At 36.3% G+C, this 23664-nt stretch overlaps 1 protein-coding gene and 1 non-coding gene across 2 annotated transcripts in view; both read right to left on the reverse strand.

Annotated features, from left to right (window-relative positions):
• The window catches only part of Glut4EF (Glucose transporter 4 enhancer factor), a 91526-nt gene extending 79298 nt beyond the window's left edge, over positions 1 to 12228 (reverse strand). The window contains exon 1 of the mRNA XM_034985544.2: positions 11714 to 12228. Coding sequence (XP_034841435.1) covers positions 11714 to 12088 — 375 coding nt within the window. The 5' untranslated portion in view covers positions 12089 to 12228. The remainder of the gene's footprint in view (positions 1 to 11713) is intronic.
• A 9114-nt stretch (positions 12229 to 21342) lies between these two features.
• Positions 21343 to 21415, reverse strand: TRNAA-AGC (transfer RNA alanine (anticodon AGC)). Its single transcript has one exon. It is a non-coding gene; the product is annotated as a tRNA-Ala (tRNA).
• Between the last annotated feature and the right edge of the window lie 2249 nt (positions 21416 to 23664).

Consider the following 23664-nt stretch of genomic DNA (forward strand, 5'->3'; position numbering starts at 1 on the left):
AAGTAAAATTGATATTTTACACGCAAATTTTCCACGCAACACTAACCATTATAAACGTGCCTTCAGTAGTGAAAAAACTGCGATGGAAAAATCATGCGTTTTAATGCATTACTATTCATTTCTGAAGCAATCCTTTCGCTTGAAGTGAAACATACAATAATAAATTGTGATATGCGTACGCTTGTACGCCTTGTGGAATTTCTTGTGGTGAAAGCGATAAATTTTTGATTTGATTGTTGTGGAAATCTAGTTGAATGTGCTTCTTGGAGCGTTAACTGTTTATATCTATAATATACCTACTAGCTTTGTAATGCAACTCACGCGCCAACTATTGAATGTTGATGGTCATTTTTCAGAAACCTTCCCGCAAGTCCTCACAACAACGGTACAAGGTTTCAACTCAGTTGGACGAACGATGCACGAATGCAAAGATAACAAACAGACAGATAGATATACAATAATTTTTATATAAGAGATGTTTAAAGAATTTTATTGTTCGGATGATCTCCTTCAGCTCTTAACATTTTTTCAACAAACCAGTTTCGAAGTTTTATAATCGTTTGCCAGTACACTTCCAGGAACTTACCTTTTCATACTTTTTGTTCAACTGCATGCCAAATTTCAGCCCGATCCATCCAGTAGTTTGAGCTGTGCGTTGATAGATCAGTCAGTCAGTCACCTTTTCCTTTTATATATTTAAATATATTGTAGCGCCGCATAAAGTGTTTAAATTGAAGTGTTTAAGTATATGAAGCATTGCAAGATCTAAGTCTGAAATTATCTAATTAAGTACCTATGTATATCACTTTCAAGTTAGTTAATTGCCTTAAAATTTTATCCAACAAATTAAATAAAATTGGCTCAAATAAAAAGTTGCTACGGACAGCGGACTAGTAAAAGTTAAACTCCGCTAATGAGCTTTACTGTTAAGTATTATGAAGGTAGATTAAAAAGTACCGCAAATATCATATAGTGAAAAGTGAATGAGACTGAACTGAAACAGTAGGTAGGTACAGGTGTGAGTGGCACTTTCACACTCGGTGTGCTACACACGGACCAATCGCTTACGTCTTGTTTACGATTAAAGTACCTACAGTGGTAAGGCCAATGTCAAAATTATATTTAAAAAAATGACAGTTAGTGAGGTCACTGCTGATAGAAGTGAAAACTCAAAACTATGAAATAACAGTGGATATTTTTGGATTTTCAAATTACTTAACAATAGGCTACTTGACTCATATCTAATTTCATCCAATAAATGATTATTTATTATAGTATTTTGCTTAAGACAACGAAATATATCAATAACAATTATTAAAAACGCAGGATGGATATATAAATCCAATTTAAAATAAAAAAAAATTACAAAAAAAATAAAAACCGACTTCGTTACATAAACACTAAAAATTGAAAAATAATTTAATTTATTACCGAATATATTATGTATACAAGAGTTAATATAGTTCCATAATAATACTTTTTGGTGCCGGTGCCAATTAGCTTTAGCTGCGCGAATCGTCTAGACTTCATATTTTTATGGGACTCCACAATGGCACCTCATTGGCACCGACCCCAAAAAATATTATTATGGAACTATATTAACTCTTGTATACATAATATATTCGGTAATAAATTAAATTATTTTTCAATTTTTAGTGTTTATGTAACGAAGTCGGTTTTTATTTTTTTGTAAAAAATTTTTATTTCACAATTTTTAGTGGCCCCATGGAATTATGCTATGACTGGTTAAAAATCTACTGTTTACTAAGCTATTACACTGATCGCGAGCAATTTACTCTTATCCGTTGAGGAGTTCCAGTATCTATCTTCGAAGATGTTCATCAGATCTTCACCAAATTGAAATGGGACCAACTTTGAAGTATACCCTTTCAAACAAAAAAAGAATTTTCAAAATCGGTCCAGGCGTTTTTGAGTAATCGGGGAACATACATAAAAAAAAAAAAAAAAAAAAAGATTCCGACGAATTGAGAACCTCCTCCTTTTTTTGAAGTCAGTTAAAAATACCGTTTTTATTTTTATTTGAAACGCAGAAAACGCTGTCAGCCATGATGTGACGTCATTAAATATGTAAACAAAGAAATGTCATCTCTATGTCACGCGGGGACTAACGTAGTATCCATATATATAAAATTTAAAGTCCTGACTAACTTATATATCAACGCACAGCCTAAACATCTAAACAGCTGGTCCTAGATACATGAAATTTAGTGGGTGTGTTCTTTGTAGGTAAAGAGAAGGTATCCACTAGGAAAAGATTTTTTGAAATTCCACCCCTGAGTGGGTTAATGGGGGTTTGAAATTTATGAAGTCCACGCGGGCGAAGTCACGAGCATAAGCTAGTTTTTATATATTTCTAAAAACTCATAGTAAACGTAAAAAAATATCGTTTTCTCTTTATAAATTGAATAAGTTATTAAATAAGACATATTAAACAAAGTGATCTTTGCAAAAATAAATTTGGGTTGAAGTCGTTAGTCATATAGGATCCCTTTAAGCAAGTCTTCGCGTGTTACGTATATTTATTTCACTGGGCACTCTAATCGACAACTTTCCTGTGGTCTTTATCGATGCGTTTTTACATTCTCGGATAATACAATAACGATATTTACTATATTTTTCATGTAAACTAGTATAGAAGTCATGTTTATTAAACTTTGGGAGGTTATGCTGTTGTTTACAAATGCATGACATCAGAGCACAGATAATCTATCGGTCAAACATGGCCGACAGTGTTTTCAGCTGTCTAAGAAAAATATATTTTTAAATTAAAGTTTTACGGTTTTTAGGGCGCAAAAAAATATAGTGTTAATTTTTTTGATCTAATAGGACAAATATTAACCATTTAAGACCAACTTAAAAAAAGTGTCAACTAGCCTATTGTAGTAAGTATCAAAAATGAAAACACTAGTATTTACACCAATCGGCACTCCGAGCTCTATTAATTCTAATTAAACATGGTCGTGACGCGACCTTGAAGTTTTTACCCGTCCCAAAATCTCTCAATGCGCCTAAAGAAGTTTTCACTTCAATAAACAAGGTTTACTTAATCCAATTCCAAGTTAAAATCTCCTATTCTATAAAAAATAACTACAGTAAAGCGAGTATTGAAACTTCTGCCAAAGTTTTTAGTTATTATCTAGGAAAATTCAAGGCATCAACGTAACTGTTCAATATGAAAACTGAAATCTAAGTGCGCTAAATATTGACCTACCCAAACAATTATATTCGGTATCGTGTTTCCAAATCGAGAGGCAATTTCGCTTCGTGACGTGTGTGATTACATTCGTAGGTAAGTAGGTAAGTGTTTTTGGCGTCGTGCTGGACGTTAGCGGTCGGTGAAGTGTCCCACTTTGCCGCGAACTAGTCGGCGATGGTGATCACGGTGAGGTTAGCCGGTGGTAGGCTGGCACCGCCACCGACTAACGGTTTGCCGGCGCCGTGCGCACGTGAAAATAATTCTTGACGCGATTTTGTAACGAATACCGCTATGTGGTTCCGGGCCTGCCGGTGACCTTATTTCTCGGCCGCACTCTTTTTATTTTTATATCTTATTGCCTGCTACATAATGATCGTCCGTTCTCTCTTTGTGAGTATTTGTGATTCCATTATGCGTGCCGAGGATTAAAATTTTATTAAAGGATGTTATTCCGACTTAATTTTAATTATCTTTTAAAGCAAAAAGTATTGCCGGCTTGTATACGTTTGTGAGTCAGAGCAGCTTTGCCGGGCTGATTCCGCGTAGCGAGTAGTGGATTTGCCAAGTGAAATGATGTAAATAACATATTGTGACGAGCAGAAACGCTGTGCGGGGGAATACCACGTCACATTGATAATAAGTGTTATAATATCCTTCATGCTGGCACGCTATGACGCTGGATGTTATTTCCAAGGTGATTGATTCCATGAACTATTACCCACCTATAAGTGACGCAAAACAAATTTTAATGTAGGTAATATATACAAAACAGTGCCGTAATTGACTGATTGTTTGTCCGGTACTGCATAGGATATAACTGGCGTGTTTCCACTTGAGACCATGATTAGCAATAACAATAGCATTAAGTCGTGGCGGTTGAATTCAAAAGTATCAACACTGCTTGGGTTGCAACAAAATATATAAGGTTGAACCGGCTCCTTTAAAAATTAATGGGCTCTATGAGTGTTTGGTTTCTTACCCCTATTGTTTACGTGGCATGTCGAATGTAATCCTAGTAATTGCTAATGATGGTCTCAAGTGGAAACACGCCAGTTAATATTGAATGCACTATACCTACATTCTCACTCTTGTTTTAACTAACGTAGACCCGCGTCCCGCACTAATGGCAGCTATAGTCCGTACAAAATGACTCCTCATGCACCATTTTAACTCACTAACTGTCATGTCAAAAGTACGGTTCACCATTAAAATAAGGACTACAATCGTACTTTTGATATGAAATTTGATTCTATTCCAGAGGAATGGTTAAAAAACTTAACACGCGTACGAATTTGCGGGAATCAGCTAGTTAATTTTATACGACTTTAGTTAACTATATAATTGTTCAGGCGAATCACCGGTAACGCGATTAAATCCATGAATTATCTACTTGTTGCGTTTTTTGGTGTATGTTGATTGGTATTAGAAATATAAAAAACTTTTTCTGGACAGGCTTTACTATACAAGCCATGATCGTATTTTATCTCAGTTATGTTATTTAGCAATTTTGTAATGACGTTATACCTATTTGATAGTGCCTATCTCTTACATGTGGAGTATACACATGTTTGTATCACGCACCAGCGTAAACAATCAGATTGACTGCGCAATTATAATTTATCACCATGTTTGTCATTTAGTTTAGATAGCAAAACTTTTCCTTAAGGGCCAGTTGCATATCAAATGGGTGGTTTCGTTGCGGTTACTTTACCATTAAACCTTGGCCACCGAAACAGCAAAGTTGGTTGCCCAAGTCAGCATTCATACTTCTATGATTTTGTTCAAAATTCCGTAACCCATTTTCGTTTTATTAACGTTGAAAGTTTCACAGTAATGACTTTAGCTTTTTGATATTATGTATATATATGGCCGTTAGTAGGTAACAGTTAAATAAATAATTTAAAACAGTTTAAGGAGGTTAAATTAATTTCGTATCTTTACTGTAAAGTCGCCTCTAACAAATACATAATAAATTAGCCTTGTTATCGAAAATGTTATTCTGTGAGTGAGCGAACGACGAATCGTCGCCCGCGTCATGCTGATATAGCGTGCGACGTCACAGAGCCGACGCGCAAGGCCGACGCGTGCGCGTTGCTTCCTCATCGTATCAAACAAAACAATTTTTTTCTTTCAAAACATACCCACTGTTGAATGCTTAATGGCTCCTACATCATCGTCAAGCGCAAGTCGAGTGTAGGCTAGTACAAGCTTTACCGCGTAGAGCTACTACGACCTTAATACTATGTGCTTCTTTGGAACTAGACAACGTAGATCGCATTGACCCTGCAACGATAAACTAGGCTGTCGGAGGCCCGGGGTGGAATTACTAAATGAGGGGCTATTTTTTTTTGTACTTACTAGATTTTACACTCAGATTTGTGGCTTTAAATTTACAAAAAAGATGCTTACATGACAACGAAAAGTGAAGGATAAATATGGCATTATGAAGCGAGCAAGATTTTTATTAGGTTTTATCAACAAAATGTAGTATGCAAATGAAGAGAAAATTATAATTAAAACATGAAAAATAAGCGTGAGCGAAGCAAGCGCGAGGTTTTTTCTTCAATGTCAATAACGAAACGAACATAACATGTTATAACTTTTGTATGTTATATTCTAACTAGATTAGAAAGCTAACATAATATAAAAACATCTATGGATTCATAACTTTTTCACGTTTAAATCTTTACGAAGGGAGGCCTTCGACTGGACTCCGAACTGGTTTACTAAACACATTCGTGCTTTATTGTATTTGAACTTTTCACACTTTTTTTCTATTTTTCCTACACAATGATGCAACATGTTTCTTCCTATGAAATACACAGTCTCGCAATGTTGCCTATACGTAAGTACAATATTCTTATTATATTATAATAAGAACTATACATGGTATTTGGTTTTGTAAACAATTTAATTACAAGCTCAATAAACAAACTCGTTCTGCGATAACTTTTGGCATCTTAGTTATTTATATGAACACAAAAACCAGTCGGATGGGTTGATCGATCACATTTTGAACGAAACGGGTAGGTAATATTTGTCCACATTAAAATGTCGCGGTTAATATAATTATCTTGTTAAACAAGAAATAAAATAGTGTGGTCAATGTAATTAGCGCGATAAGGCGGTGATTGCGGTGATGTTTAGTGCGTAAACAGACCGGCCGGGCCGGCTGGTTGATAGGTTAGGTCCCGTTTAAAACGGTTGTTTAGTTACTTATGTACTTCTTTGTTATGCAGTTATTATAAAAGTGAAGTTATGTACTTTTATTAAAATTAAGAGCTAGATAAGTAACGAGTAGAAGGAAATTACAAGTTATAAGTCCCGTAAATTGTTATTGCGCTAGAACCATGTCTCATTACCATCGAAATGACGTCATTTTGACGTCAGCTGAAATAAAAATATGCCATCAGCTCGAAACTTCAGTCTAGTGCTGACGTCACTAAAATGGCGGTCACGCGCATTAGCAATTTGCGGGACTTAAACAATTGATTATTCCGATATAGGTGGACCAGAATCTCATGAAAAATACTGAAGTGGGATTCCGGAGTTAGCAGCGCTGTAATCTGTGAGTATCCAGTGTACATAGTGCACTGTGGTGAATATTGTGGTGAATAGGCTAGTTGACACTTTTTTTAAGTTGGTCTTAAATGGTTAATATTTGTCCTATTAGATCAAAAAAATTAACACTATATTTTTTTGCGCCCTAAAAACCGTAAAACTTTAATTTAAAAATATATTTTTCTTAGACAGGTGAAAACACTGTCGGCCATGTTTGGCCCATAGATTATCTGTGCTCTGACGTCATGCATTTGTAAACAACAGCATAACCTCCCAAAGTTTAATAAACATGACTTCTATACTAGTTTACATGAAAAATATAGTAATTATCGTTATTGTATCATCCGAGAATGTAAAAAACGCATCGATAAAGACCACAGGAAAGTTGTGGATTAGAGTGCCCAGTGAAATAAATATACGTAACACGCGAAGACTTGCTTAAAGGGATCCTATATGACAAAGACTTCAACCCAAATTTATTTTTGCAAAGATCAGTTTGTTGTAAGTCTTACTTAATAACTTATTCAATTTATAAAGAGAAAACGATATTTTTTTACGTTTACTATGAGTTTTTAGAAATATATAAAAACTAGCTTATGCTCGTGACTTCGCCCGCGTGGACTTCATAAATTTCAAACCCCCATTTAACCCACTCAGGGGTGGAATTTCAAAAAATCCTTTCCTAGTGGATACCTTCTCTTTACCTACAAAGAACACACCCACCAAATTTCATGTATCTAGGACCAGCTGTTTAGATGTTTAGGCTGTGCGTTGATATATAAGTTAGTCAGGACTTTAAATTTTATATAATTATATCGATACTACGTTAGTCCCCGCGTGACATAGGGATGACATTTCTTTGTTTACATATTTAATGACGTCACATCATGGCTGACAGCGTTTTCTGCGTTTCAAATAAAAATAAAAACTGTATTTTTTAAAATTGGTTTTATATATCCATCCTGCGTTTTTAAAAATTGTTATTGATATATTTCGTTGTCTTAAGCAAAATACTATAATAAATAATCATTTATTGGACGAAATTAGATATGAGTCAAGTAGCCTATTATTAATATTCACCACAGAGTAGGTACTATGTACATCGGTGTTCGCGAAGTACAGTGTTGCTAGATTTGGAATTTCATTTCATGAGATTCTGCTCTACCTATAGTAATTTTCCTTAAAAGACTTTTTATACTATTTTAGATATCTATTTACTAAATTAGTTTTTTACTTGGTAATATTTTCATTTTGTAAGGTGTGACTTCATTAGTTTTATATTATGTAGGTATTTGTTCTTATAAAAAATAGATGTCCGTACTCTACACAAGATAAACAAGTTATTACTTTAACCACGTAGGTACTTAGATCTTGTTTTCTGCAAATAAAAGATATTGCTGTAGGCATAACTAGTGTACGAGTAGATAGGTGCGTTAATTAAATTCATAAGAAAATGATTTCACGGAAAATTTAAGAATTTTTTTAACTATTCAATATACAATACATAAAAGCTGCTTCAAAGCTAAGGCTATTATGTAATGGTTAAGCATTTATTTTGTGATAGAATTCAATGAATAGGTTTGTTTACTCAATATTATGTCGCTGTAAAGCGTCACGTGAGAAAAAACGAAATTCCAATTTCGTTGAGTAGCGGTAACGGTACGCAGTGGCCGAATTTAGTGCGCATTCGTGCTACGTCTTTATCCGCTATCCTCTGATCAGTGCTAAGACGTAGTGTTTGCTTAGTGTGTGAATGATACTTAATCATTACAACTACTTTTGCGCTGTGTCGAATACAAGTTTAAGTTGGTTTTATCAAAACCAGTGGCTCTACCGCGGTTGTTTGACAGCTACAATATCACGATCGCAATCATCTCTGATTGGTTAATGCTCGCTCACTATTGGCTACAATGCATTGTTGCAACAAGAATCGCACAAATTCAGCCAATCAGAACAATTGAGATTGTAATAATGATTGATGCAGGTTTTAGACAATCGCCCTACGGGTTTCGAGAGCGAGTAGAGCAGTGCTCTCTTCAAGCAGCTTCTCTAACAGCGCTAATGTAGCGACGAAATCAAATAATACACAATAGCCGTTATAGGGCAGGGACGTTAGGTAGAAAATTTCGTTATTCATCAACGGTAAATTATTATTGTTTTAGCGAATAACATGGAAAGAGGATAATTAATTCTTGGGAATGACGAAATGAAAATTTCGGACGAAGTCCGCACTCCGCACGATTTTGATGAGAACGAAGAACACGACTTAGATATAACGATGGGATTACGTTAGTACTATTATATATTCTGTGATTTAATTTCAAGGGCAGGGGCAAAGTTACTTTCTTAAAAGAAAAACTGTGGAGGTCTACCTACAGACAAAATTGTAAGACCGTCCGAAGAAGAGAAAATATAGGTATCAGTATATTTATGAGTAAACTCTCACTGCTTTTTATCTAATGTTACATAACTAAGTCGATAACTTTTACCTTTACCATTACAATCTTTAATTCGATGGATCATTGATTACGGAACATACACTCAATCGGTTGCAGCCATTTTTAAAATGCTATTGTGTATTACATCACTTATTGTCTACACGTAGGCAATAAAAGAGTATAGCAAACTGCGGATCATATTTGTTATTGTAACATTTGCCTGCAGTGTAGAGTAATTTCTCCGTTTCAGTTACTAGGCATGTGTTACGTTTATCATAAAAAAACAGAAGGAACATACTGTTTGCTCTTACTTATTTGAATTTTTAAACAAAGGTCTACAAAACTTCAGGATGTCATCATCAGAATCATGTCTAGAAGACCATATTCTTAATTATTAAGGTAGTAGGTAATTACCTACTGGATATTGAGAACAGTATGAAGTATCCTTATTGAAATGAACACATCCACACAAAAGGATAACAAATTCGAAGCGAACGATGTATGTCCGTGTCACATAAGCTATTATGATTTTAAATGCCTAATGACGATTATGACTTGAATGACGCACGAGTTAAATGCTCTCTTGTTGTAAACAAGTGTGCAGTAAAACTTGTATCTATGGTAGGTACATATAATATGAACAATAGGTATTAATTATCTTTTGTGGCTTTTAAAATTACTATTTACAAGTGGAATGACCGGTGTTTGTAACTGGGTGGTTACATTTATTGGAATACTAGTACAAGTTTGATAAGATGCGTATTATTGCGTCGGTAAGAATAAATTTAGCCATCCGCGCAATAACTGGTCGTGACTCGTGGCGACTAGAATTATCAAGCCGGCCGGTTCGATAAGTGGGCAACTGTGCATTGCGAGCGATAGCGGGTAGCTAATGCGTAGTTGGTAGCTTGTTGCATCGCACTGGAAGGCGAACGACAGGGGCTTGCTCGCAAATCTAGGCATTCATTGGTGAAAATATAATGTGAAGCCTTTGTTGTATTATAGTTATTTTTAAGACTTCGTCTGCATGGAAGCAAGGTTTTATAAATCCCGTGAGAACACTGACTTTCACTATGACATTTTGGATAAAATAAGTAGCTTGTCTGTCTCCAGGATGCCAACTCTATGTACCAAATTTCGTCAAAATTGTTGTCAAAAGACAGACAGACAGCCTGATACACTTTTGCATTAGACTGGAGTAGGTACCTTACAAAAAAATAATAAGTGATTTTAGTAGACTAGCCTCGATATAAATGTTTATGTTTGATCACTTAAACCACGTACAGGCAACAGTGTTGAACTTGTTTTATCGGGGAAATCCTGTCAGCAATTCCCGTAAAGGGGATGTCCACATTGCGTGTAACTTTTCCAGTAGTTACATTGTACTTACGGATATCGGGAACGGTGCACGTCCCGCCCCACGTGTAGAGGTCAATAGCTTACTGCTGGATGCACGTAGGGTTATCAACAGTATTTTTATATAGTATGGTACCAATTTATTGTACTATATTATATCGATTCTGCGATTTAATGAATGTGAAGAATAAGTAATACTAATTATGATATTTATTCAGTTGGATGGATCGATCTTTTTTTAACAGATCCCTCGCTTCGTAAAAGACGGTCAGTTTCCTAACAAAATTGGTCTTGAAGAAACCGAAACAAAATGTTGCAATCTTTTCTAGGTAAAAAGCAGAAAGTAATAAAATTTATAAGGGCTTTCTAGGTAGGTATACCTAGAAAGCCCTTTTCATTTTTATTATTTTCTGCTTTTTACCTAGAAAGCCCTTTTAAATTTTCATTACTTTCTACTTTGAAAACTTAGTGTAAAGTTTTTAGTTTTTTACTTTTTCGGAAGGAGAAGGAAGGGGACCTGATAAATAACTTAAACCTTGTATTTTTTATAAGTAACAGTAAAATAATAAAACCAATGTACTTTCGTCCATTTTTACTCTTCCTTAACCTACTATCTATATTTTTGAATTGTGCTAAGTAGGTACTTATATATTTTTACAGCTTATTCTGAAAAATACTAAGTAGGTATATTATTCACCCGAAATAATGTTGGCAACCATAGATGCACGCGCCCGCACACTTCTCGTCCCGCTACGTTTGCACCTCCCAAAACCTTTGTCTTCTTGATATGGACGCTGCTGGTGCTACCTTTCTAAGTACCGACTTGATATGGTTTTCATGTATGTATAATATAATAAACTATACAGTGACTTTCGCCAATGACCATAACTTACGAGCGTGAAAGAAATCAAAATAATAAAATTCCCCTACAACTTTCAGAGGAACAGCGAAGCTCTACAAAGGTAGGTAGGCGCTCGCGCTTGCGTTGATGTCTTTTGTTTAGGGTGGCTGAAATAAAAATGTAGCACGGCGTAAGTCTTGTAGAGCTTTTTTTTAAAAAATTTGATGGCTGGAGTCTCTGGGCCTAGTGACCATTGGGGATATATGTATAGGTTAATGGATAGTAGAGTTGAAGACCTACCTCGGCAGCAGGCGCATGCACCTGCACACGGAGCTCGTCGGTGTCGTGGTCGTGGTTCAGCACGTCGGCGCGCACCTCGCGCCCGTTGTACGTGAGGAAGACGCGCTGGCCAGGCTTCAGGCGCACGCCGGCCAACCCTCGGAAGCCGGGTCCGATGAGCTCCGCATCACGATATTCGCGCGTCATCTTACCGCCGTCGAAGCGCACCGTGTAACGAGTATTAGGTGTTAAGTTTATACAATTGTTGTTTTCCGGAAAAGGAGCCGGCGTTTTCACCGCTTGGATCATTCCCGAGTAGTACAGTCCGTCGTCGCCTAGCGCGGCTACTCGCGTCCCTATGATAGAGCGCTTCGCTAAACGTTTACCGGTAGACATGATGCTTTTAGTTCAAATTCACTGCACCGTTCTAGACCTGTCTGGTAGTCCACTCAATTTTCTGTCACAAGTTCACTCAAAATTTTCAAATCGCCCGGCGAGCGCGTTTCGCGGGGTATCCGTAACAAAATTTCGGGCAATTGCGAAAATTTCGATCCGATTCAGTACGCTGAACGCGGTTCGGGCCCTCAATAGGCCGAGGCTGATCGCTGTTCTCGCGCGGAAACATAATACGAGGGCAAGGTCCTCGAAGATCGGGACAAAGAAAAACCCTTTCGCGGCAGTAAACTTTGCGCACAAGTTCGCTGCGGACAACCTCAATAGACACGGTTCAAACGAGAACTGGCGTGCGTTGAGCGTTCGGTTCGGCGCGACCGGCGACACCGGCCGGCCGGCGAGCGGGAGCGGCGACTGTTCGTCTCACTTCTTTGTTTTGATACTCAGCTGTTTGTGCGAGGGAGAGGAAGTCAGTATCGAGTGGCGGCGAGAGTGAGAGCTCCGCACTCGGATGTGTTCGGGCGAGCGGTCGGAACTCGGGTAGGCTCGCTATTTTCAGCGGGCGGCGCGGCCGCGGCGAGGCAGCCGCCCACGGGCGACATTGAGGCGCGCCGGCTTCGCACGTGGAGCGGAGTGCTAACGGGATTGCACAACGCTCGGCCGTCGTCAACATCGCGCCGGTACTTTTGCCGGCTAATGTGACACAGTTTCTATTCGGATTTGGGGTCGATTCAAATGTCAAGCAGATGCACCCTACTTATGCAACTATTAACGTAGCCTCGTTACATCTACGCACAAATTGAACAATTGGAACACAGTGCGATGTCTACGCTTGACGTAATCATCATTAGGGCAACCTTTAGCACTTGTTGATCTATTATATCTTTCACAACCCATTAACCTTCTTTATTAAGTACTAAGTTTTATCTAAAGCACAAGACGTACCTAATTACTTACTGTTCGTCAAAGTCGAGTACCTTTATACCTACCTATTACATAAGTATATTTTGTGTTGTTCCCTCAAAATAAGAAGGCAGGTAGAGTTTAGGTAGAGGCTGATTTTACATTATTTTTCAACTTGAATTTTAGAGTTATCTTTATTCAAATGAATTCATTTTTTGTCTGTGACGGATGGCAATGAAAGTGAAAGACAATTAGTTACGAGCAAGTCGCTAAACATGCGCTAAACAGTTTTCATGATTGTCATGTCTCATTTAATTCTTTGATGAAAATCGCATAGAATTTTATTATTATAAGGGTGTCCCAAGAAGTAGTGTCAAGCGGTTGTCCAGAGGTAGAACAACACTAGGGCTACCTGAATCACCCCCATGTATGTTCCGCGATTTTTAGTAGTTTAGGAGATATGAATTTTTTAATGATTTTTTCATAATTTTCATCCATCAGTGGTTTTTTTTTTTTCTCTTTCTGTAAAAAGTTTTTGGACATTTTTTTTCGTGGTAATTAGTAACCATAAACTCAACTATTGTTTAAAAAATTACGGTTTACCTAGGCATTATGGAACATGACAATTTTTTTATCGAAAGTTCAAAATTATTGTTCGAGCGCAGTAGTTACAAAACTTCAAGACTTAAAAAAAAAATATGGCGCTAATGGCATCTAAGTATTTTCAAAAACTTTTATGGACTTACCACTTCAGAAATAAATAAAAAAAACCTAACGTTAATAGGGGTTTATTTGATGTAAATGGTCTAAACCGTAATTTTTTTAAACAATAGTTGAGTTTATGGTTATTAATAGTTGAGTTGAGTATATTATACATGGGGGTGATTCAGGTAGCCCTAGTGTTGTTCTACCTCTGGACAACCGCTTGACACTACTTCTTGGGACACCCTGTATACTTACTAGTACCTAGTATAAGAATTATTATATAGTACCTACCTACATCAAAAGAAAATCGTGGCTATAGTTCCATAATCTATGGAAAATCGCTATCTATACTACATCGCCAACCTACGTACGAGTAGACTACTTAATAGGCCTGCGCGGTGCGCCAACAACTTATATTATCTTTTCTGAATTCTGACAGCGTCGATAGAAATTTACAAGCAAAAATATATTTTTTTTGCAACATCCTAGCAAAGGTTATAAAGGGTAAGGAATATAGGTTAATTATTATCTACATTGCAATACTAGCTGATGCCCGCCCCGATAGCTAGAGAGATGCAGATTCAATTCCTGCCTATTCCGCGATTTTTGGTATGTTATTTTTAGAATTTATTTGAATCCTTCAAGTGTAGGTAAATAATTATCAAATTATAAAAAAAAAGTGATTAGGTAGGCTACCTACCTGTAGGTTTTACGTCGATATCTACCAATGGCATCTACGTAATAGTACCTATTTTCTCAACGGTTTCAAGTTATTTTCGAACATAATAATAATTTGATTATTATTCTGGCAGTAGGTACGTAGGTAAAGTAGATTAGTAGGTGCAATTATATTGTAAATTGTAATGTAGCTAAATTCAATTAAATTGCCACTAACCCAGTTTTCACTTAACAAAATGTAATAGGTATATTATGTAAAAGTCAAAAGGTCTAACATGAGACCATGGCAGTTACCGTTTTAAAAACCGAAAAAAATATATTAAAAAAACCGATTTCCAAAACCACTACAAAGTTAAATTTTTTTTTTTGTTTCTACACGTGTATGTATGTTGAAGTCGGGTGAGCTTGACGCTTTGATTTCTAGTTTCTTTTATTATGCTCGCCCGACTTCATACAAGAAATTTCCGAATCCTTACGGCTTAGGAGTCCAGTACCTTGCAGCATCAGGATCGAAGAGTTGGGATCCGAAGTTTAATGATGTAGTCTATGCTTGGTACTTAAAATAATATTGCAATATTCGCAGTTCCTGAATCACTATAGTTTATGAGTGCTGTACCCTGCATCATCTGGGTTGAGGAGTTGAGACTTGAAATCCAAGCATGAAGTCGTTGCTTGGTACCTACAATATTAATTCAGTATGAACGCTTTCTAAATCTGGATAACTTAGGCGGACAGTAACCCTGCAGCATCAGGATCAGGATTAAGGAGATGGATCCAGATATTTTTATGTGACTACCACGGAAATTTCTATTGTTAACTAAAAAAAAAATATTTTTTGCGATTTCCGGCTAAACTATATTTTTTTTTTAAATTGTATATAATGAAATTATCTAAAACTTTCTTATTGGACATAATGGACCATAACTAAATTATCAAGAAAAATACAAAAAACCGTCTTTTCCGATAATAAAAAGTAAAAACCGATATTTTCATGAAAATAGTAGTAGGTAGTAGTAAAAGTCCGTCTCCGGGATTTAAACTACCTCTGCTTTTCTAGTATGTACCTTTCGTCAAATCCGTTAAATACGAATTAAATAAATAATAATATTTAATAGGTAATAAATAAAATATGGTACTATTCAGAGATAACGTTTACATCCTGGAAACAGATTTAGGGTTTTATCCTAGAAAATCAAAGAGTTCCTACAGGATTTTACAAAACTTACATTCATGCGGATGAACAACTACCATGAAACAAAAGCGCGAGCGAAGCGAGCGCAAATTTTTTGATACATTTACAAAAAAAGAAGAAGAAATTCAAGAACTTTTTCTTTTGTCAAATCATAATCAAATAATGTCATAATTTAAACATGAATTATGAATTAGAACATAAAATTGAAATAGTTAATAAGTTAGATAAAAAATATTATAATTAGGTATAGACATAGTTAAGTAATTATAGTAAAATTTAAAAATTGAATTTGTAATGCATGCGTCTGTGTTAGTAGTTACTAAAATGTATATATAATTAATCTTAATGTAAGTGAACAGTATGTTCTTTTTGAGAATAAATTCTTTAAACCGAACCGAATTAAATAAAAAATAACTTATCTGCCTACCGATTTACATTTCTAAATTATTCTGTAGTTCAACCATTTATTATTAATTCACTCAAGTACCTAGGTATATTACGGTAGTTAGTAGTAGTAGGTAGGTACCTACTACACGTGACTCCCAATCACTTTCACAACGCTTTAAGGTCGTTACATGAGTTTTTATTCCGCAATGATTTAATTATTTGAAAGAAAGATCACGTCTTTTTGATAATCACGTTCGTTAATAAAATATTAACACGTTTTGACTAATGCAGTAGCATATTAGATTATACCTACTTATATTTTTATTATTATTAAAAACTTTTATTTAACTTGCAATGTATGTAACTATGTATGTCACTATGTTTGTTCGGGTGGAATCTTGCAACTCAATATTGAAGCAGATATCTTCAACCGATTGAGCTGAAATTTTGTATAGTTTAGTTTAGATAACAATTGCATGGTTACCTAGTTCTGTGACGTCATTCTAAATCCAAGATGGCGGACTAGTTATTTTAATACACTCCTACAATGTGGGTTTCAAATGAAAGGGCTTGCTGAGAAAAACTCGAAAAATATAGTGACGTCACTCTAAATCCAATATGGCGGACTTCTAAAGATAGCCAAGATATCTTCAACTGATTGAGCTGAAATTTGGTATACACGTTTGGTTTGGATGACAATGTACCTGTGTTACGTCATTCTCAATCCAACATGACGGAACACCCGAGATGGCAGACTAGTTCTTTTTAATGCACTCCTACAATATGGGCATCAAATGAAAGGGCTTGCTGAGAATAATTCGAAAAATAAAGCGACGTCACTCTAAATCCAATATGGCGGACTTCTAAAGATGACAAAGATATCTTCAACCGATTGAGCTGAAATTTTGTATAATCATTACAAATTATTGTGTAATGACGTTATAAGTTGATAGTAAAAGTCTTAAATGAAAAGTTTATTTTATTCTTTTTAGCCTATTTAAATAAAAGCTTGTTTTTAAAAAAGTTTTTTACTTTTATTATCATTTTAACAAAGTTCAGATACTTCGTCTACGCTTGACGTACCTACGCTTACCTATATATATACGTATATACTTAATAGAAAACAAGTAGGTAACCTACCTCCTACCTACTGACTTAATCTAAATCTTATTCGATCTTTTTTTTTAATATTAGAATTTAAACTCAGATCGACTATAAGAATCTGATTCAAAAATTTAACTTAGTTGGATACTGGATCAAACTAATACTGAACTAATCGAACAACTAATATTGGGTCTTCCATCTCTGAGAAGTCCAGATGGGCAACGTCCTGTCCCTTCATATTTTTTTATTTCTTATTGAATCTGACCTGTTATACCGCCAAATCTTGCTTGAATGATAGTAAAAGGCGGTATACACAATGGAAACTTATAATTATTTCTTTAATTGCATTAGGTACTATTCCACTTTATAATCACTCCACTTATTTTCATGTAAGCTTATTAGGTCAAGAATCAAGATTGAAAGATTCTATTCTGCTCAGAATTAGCTGATTACACACACTCTTTTATCACACGAGTAGTGCTTTTATTACGATTTTTGCCTTATTTCTTTCGTCCGTGATTTTACCCTTGCCCGGTTGGTAGGTAGAGTTAAAGTGGGTAAATGTATTAAGCATGCCTAGGCAGTACTTTACTCTTTAATTATGATTCTATCCTTGACCGGTAGGTAGATAGAGCTTTTAGGCTTTACTTTTGAAGAACTTTACGATTTCCTCTGTCATAAAGCACGTATTTTGACAACGACTAAGTAACTAGGTAAGGTTATTGTTTATTTTATTAGCTCGATAAACTTAAAACCAGGTCTTTATTTAACGAGGTTTCTTGAAATATTCATAAAATATCCGACTGCAAAATTAATTGACCTCACCTTTTTATTGCTTTACTAAGTAGGTAAGTACTTAATTACAATAAGATTTTATCTGAGCATAAACCGAGTAAGGGTGCAATGGTATATGATACACAAGAAGTGTTTTAAAATGACAGCGAACGTTAATTAAGAACGTTGATGATAAAAAACTTACTTAATTTTATAAACTTGAAAGTGTGTCTGTTTGTCTGTCTGATAGCTTTTTGTGGCCCATGCATTTAACCGATTATGACGAAAATAGCTTGCATCCCGAGGTTGGACATAAGCTAGTTTTCATCCAGAAAGAGACAAAAGTAGTAGAGCTCCCACAGGTTTTGTGAAAAACCCAATTCCACGTGGACAAAGTCGCAGGCATCGTCTTTTGGATACAGAGACAGTTTGCATCCCGTACACGGATATAGGCTACTTTTTATGCCAGGATATCAAAGAGAACGCCATTGCAGGCATCATCTATTCTTAAATATATAAAAGGCAAAAGTGACTGACTGACTGATCTATCAACGCACAGCTCAAACTACGGGACAGATCTGGCTGAAATTTCGCATGCAGATAGCTATTATGACGTGGGCATCCGCTAAGAAAGGATTTTTGAAAATTCAACCCCTAAGGGCGTGAAATGAGGGTTTGAAATTTGTGTAGTTTACGCGAACGAAGTTGCGTGGATAAGCTAGTAAGTAATTGCGAAAAAGAACTTTCCATTTGATTTGAAGTTCACATCAATTGACAAATAACGTATAATTTGTGCTAATTAAAGGCAAGAACAAGCATACACAAGCAAGACGTTGCCTCGTTTTTTTCGCAAATCAGCTTTCCAATTCAGCGTGGAAATGCAGCTTCTTTTCTGTTACGTATGCGCGTTGTGTGTGTATGTACCTACACAATATATACTTAATAGGTAATGTATACTTACTATATACATGTACATGAACAATAAATCTATCCTAAGCTTTTATTTAACTTCCTACTGATTGTATTTTAGGGTAGGTACGAATTACGATAAGAGTCACTCAGCGGGCGATGCAGAGACAGGAGAGAGCTACACGTTTGGAGTTTCTCTACGTGATCAAATCGAAAATCCGCAGGAGAACTAGAGAAAGCGGCATAGCTCAACGGGTTGCGAAGCTGGTGTGAAGTGGCAATGGGGAAGGGGTTGGGACGTTGGGGTCCCAAAGTGCTAAAATGGCGACTTTGCACCGGAAAGCGCAGCGTTGGAAGACCCTCACTAGGACCTAGGTGGACAGACAACATCGAACGCGTCTCAGGGAGCCGCTGGATTCAGGCGGCGCAAGACCGTGGTGTGTGGAAGTCCCTACAAGAGACCTAGCTGTGTCCAGCAATGGACGTTTATCGGTTGATAATGATGATGACGATGACAAACGTACAGCAATGTAAAACAGTTTATCTAAATTTTAATAAGAACACTCTCGGTCAAACCACCTTTTAAACAAACAAAAAAACTTAACCAAATCGGTTGATTCGTTTAGAAGCTACGATGCCACACACAAGTACACTGATACACAAACGCACACGTCTAACTTATAACACCCCTCTTTTTGGATCGGGGGTTAAAAATGAAATAAATGAAACGGAGCTTCGAAACTTTTCGCCATTATGAGCATGCCTTAACTAAATTAAAGTTGAGGGGTAACCCGAGGACCAATGGCATCACGTGGTTTTGTTGTGTCGATCAGCTGTTGCTGGAATGTTGAAATAACAACAAAAAGCCGCCTCACCGAACCTGTGCCAGGTAAAAGTTCATAAAAAAACAATGGAGCTACAAAACATTATTCATGTACTTACTTGTATGGATCTTGATACTTGAATTTACTTTCCGTGTGAAACTAGTTTTTGTCTGATCTTGGTGATTTACCCAATTAACTAGATATGTAGGTATGTATATAGTACGCGACAGGTCGAAATGGCAATCGAGGTATGAGGCGGGTGGACGCCCCGCACACCTGCACGTCACCCGCGCTCGCCTGCACCGGATTAGCGCGGAGGCTGTGCGGGTGTTCGGGGCGTTCCCTCCCCGATTTCCACCTTTTTCATATTAAACCCCACTAGGTATAGTAATATTACTTTAAAAGTTGGAAATACTAATTATTTGTTCATGAACACATTTTTTTTGTGATGTAGCCACAAATTCACGGTTTTCAGATTTTTCCCTTATGCCTGCTATAAGACCTACCTGCCTGCTAAATTTTATGATTCTAAGTCAACAGGAAGTACGGAGTACCCTGTAGGTTTCTTGACAGACACGACAGACAGACAGACAGTCAGACAAACTCCATCCATCTCCTTCTCGAAACCGTTCTTACCCAATTAAATACTTACGTATATTCTTTAACAGCTTCAAGAGCTGATTCATCAACAGTATCGAGAGTGCGTTGAAGTTTCAATAAAATAAGGAAATCATTAAAATGAAAATAAAAACTAAGTAGGTATCTCTACCTATTATTATTATTATACTTAATTAGGTAGGGGAAGGTTGCTCAAGTAAAAAAAATCAAATATGGAGGGTCTATTATGTATAGGTAGTAGGTACCTACTTCTATGATCATAATATGTATATGCATTTTGAAGAAAACGGAGAATACAAATAAATTAAATAAAAACACTAGTATCAGTAAGTGTCAGATTATTTTGGCAAGTTTCCAGCGAGTGCTACACTGTTGCGGTTACAGCGATATAGAAATAGAACAAAGAAGTGGCGTATCATCTGTAACCACAGATAAGGACCACGGCGAGAACCGCGATAATTGCGATACGGCGGCGATACCATTTTGTGGCTGTCTAGTTCCATAAAGAGCGGTATAGGTACCTATCTTATAGAGAGAGAGCCCGCGAGTGCCAGACCTTCGTTATTTTATAAAAGCTGAAAGTTTGTCTGTGTATTGTCCCCAACACACCTTTGTTACATGTTATCTACCAAAGCCACCATGATCCAAACTTCATAGTCGCTGATCGTTGCCCCCCGTGTTGGGGACAATACGCAGAAAAACTTTCAGCTATTATAAAATAACGAAGGTCTGGCCCTTACAGGCTCTTAGTCCATTACTCGTGCCTATTGATAATTTCTAATACCTAATTGGTTCGTGGTATGTGAACCGAACAACTAATCAAGTTTCAACTAGGTGCCTGCCACCTCGTCCGCGTGAATTCAGGTTTTTTAAAATCCCGTGGGAACACTCGATTTCCTAGGATAAAAAGTAGCCTGTCACTCTCCAGGTCTTTGATTATACTTGTGCAAAAAATCACGTTCATCAATTGCTTCGTTGCGACGTGATTGAAGGATAAACCAGCAAACAAGCTTTCGCATAATTATATTATGGGTAGCCATGACGGTTCGAATAAATAGATCAATCTCAGCGGTCTATGGATATAGGTAAGGGGTTAAAATTAATATAAGAATTAGATGATTATAAGGCCTGGTATATCAAAAAAAATTAAAAAATAAAAACTTTGGAGGCGCCGGGTATCGATCCCGGTACCTCTCGCATGCTAAGCGAGCGCTCTACCATCTGAGCTACGCCCCCGGTACACAAAAAGTTAAATTTTCTCATGTGTTATCTGAGGCGACCTTGTATTGACGCGGAAACAACTTTCATAGGCCACCGTTACGTGCCAACTTGTCAAGGTTCTGCTATTATCTTATCCTTATTTATCGCTACGTAATAGGAGGTATTTCGTAGTAAATGAGGAAAGTGAACATGGCCCAAATACGAGTAGGTAGGTATGCATTCGACAAGTTACACCACGGACTTGAAGTACCTAGTCCGGGAGTTAGACCGTGAACTCTATTATCTACTGTTCGATTGTTGACGATGTATGTGTATAGTTGTTGTTACACACTTATTTACGATATTTAATGATTCGTTAAATCAATTAATTAACATGTCGAGTGTCGAGTATCGATATCACCAGTGGGGCTTAGTAGATCATTACTACTATTGTCATGTCGTGAGTATCACCGGTCGAACTTGATGGGGGTGGTGGTGTATTCAACGATTTTTTTAAAATTTTAACAACTGTATCTTATTTTATCTAAAAAATGTGTGGGGTGCAGTGATCGATCCCTGGCACGCACCTCTAACTTTTCGGAAATATGTGCGTTTTAAGTAATTAAGTATCACTTGCTTTAACGATGAAAACATGGTAAGGAAACTTGATACGAAATAATACTGTATGATAGTATTTATAATTGATACGAAATGTATATAAATGCATATATACATAATACATATACGGATTACCAACGTAGCAAGAGTAGCAAATGCTACGGGCCCCGCACACCAACGCTTTCTGACCGTAAAAAAGTATCTACATATTTAGATCGAAGCGTGAAATATTTTTTCATATCAAAATATAGGTCTTTCTCAAATCTCAACATTAAAATGTGTAAAAATGAGTTGAGGAACACGATGAGTCAAAAATGTCTTAATCACCCATTGACTTCGTGATTCGATATTACTTCGTATGGACAAACAAAATGGGTTATTGAACAAACAAAATGGCATCGACTCATTGCAACCTCAATGACGTCTGGGTTTCAAACGGGTCGCTCATTAGTATCTAAGAGGTGGCGCTGATTTACTTGGCCTTGGCAAAACACCTCGCATGTGTAAAAGTATACCTAACGACATTACTTTTCTACGGATAACATTAATGAAGGTATTGAAACAATTTAGACTTTTTAAATATTATCGAAACAATAAAACTATTACAAACTTATGATCACCAAAAAATGTATTGGTCCATTTTAATTTTTTTTTACAAAAAATAAATAACCGACTTCAGTTCCTTACCACAACCACTAAAAAGTAAGTTTTTATTTCACAACTAGCTGACCTGGCCCGGCTTCGCTCGGGTGGAGTTTAGAAAATTGAGGAGGAGGTTGAATTAATTTTTTCTCTCAGTAAGAACCATCCTCGTACTTCAAGGAATATTATAAAAAAGAATTAGCGAAATCGGTTCAGCTGTTCTCGAGATTTGCGATGAGCAACACATTTAGCAATTCATCTACACTAATATTATAAAGAGGAAAACTTTGTTTGTTTGTTTGTTTGTTTGTTTGTTTGTTTGTTTGTACTGAATAGGCTCAAAAACTACTGGACCGATTTTAAAAATTCTTTCACCATTCGAAAGCTACATTATCCACGAGTAACATAGGCTATATTTTATTTTGGAAAAAAATAGGGTTCCGTAAGATATTTGGGTTTTTCGGACACAAGGTGTAAAAAATCAACCAGAAAAGTTACTTATTTTGCGTACGCTGCCTAAACTATAAAAGATAGAACCATAAAATGTTCTAATTAATTGTAGATCTTATAAATATCTACAAAAAAGTCCGCGACACACTATACCCATCTATGTCGAGTGAGGCACAGCAACCATTTTTTTATATAAAAATCTTGAATTTTTTTTGGACTACATTTAAACGCGTTTATTTTACTCATGCTATTAATCCTTATCAAAATAAATGATTTCATCACTAAGAACAGTTTATGGAGATAATATTTGGTCTTTGAATGATTAAAATTGGACGTTTGGTTTTGAAGTTATGGCGAAATTAAAATATTACGATTTCTGCTGCACGGCCCGTTGTATTATATAAAGAGGTAATGTCGTTAAGTTTGTTTGTAGGGGGTAATCTTTAGAACTACTGAACCGATTTTAAAAATTCTTTCACCAGTAGAAAGCTACATTATTCCTGAGTGACATAGGCTATACGGGATCTTTAAAAACCTAAATCTACGCGGGCGAAGCCGCGGGGATCAGCTAGTTT

This window comes from Maniola hyperantus, chromosome 4, assembly GCF_902806685.2.
Source record: "Maniola hyperantus chromosome 4, iAphHyp1.2, whole genome shotgun sequence".
In the NCBI taxonomy this organism is placed as follows: Eukaryota; Metazoa; Arthropoda; class Insecta; order Lepidoptera; family Nymphalidae; genus Maniola; species Maniola hyperantus.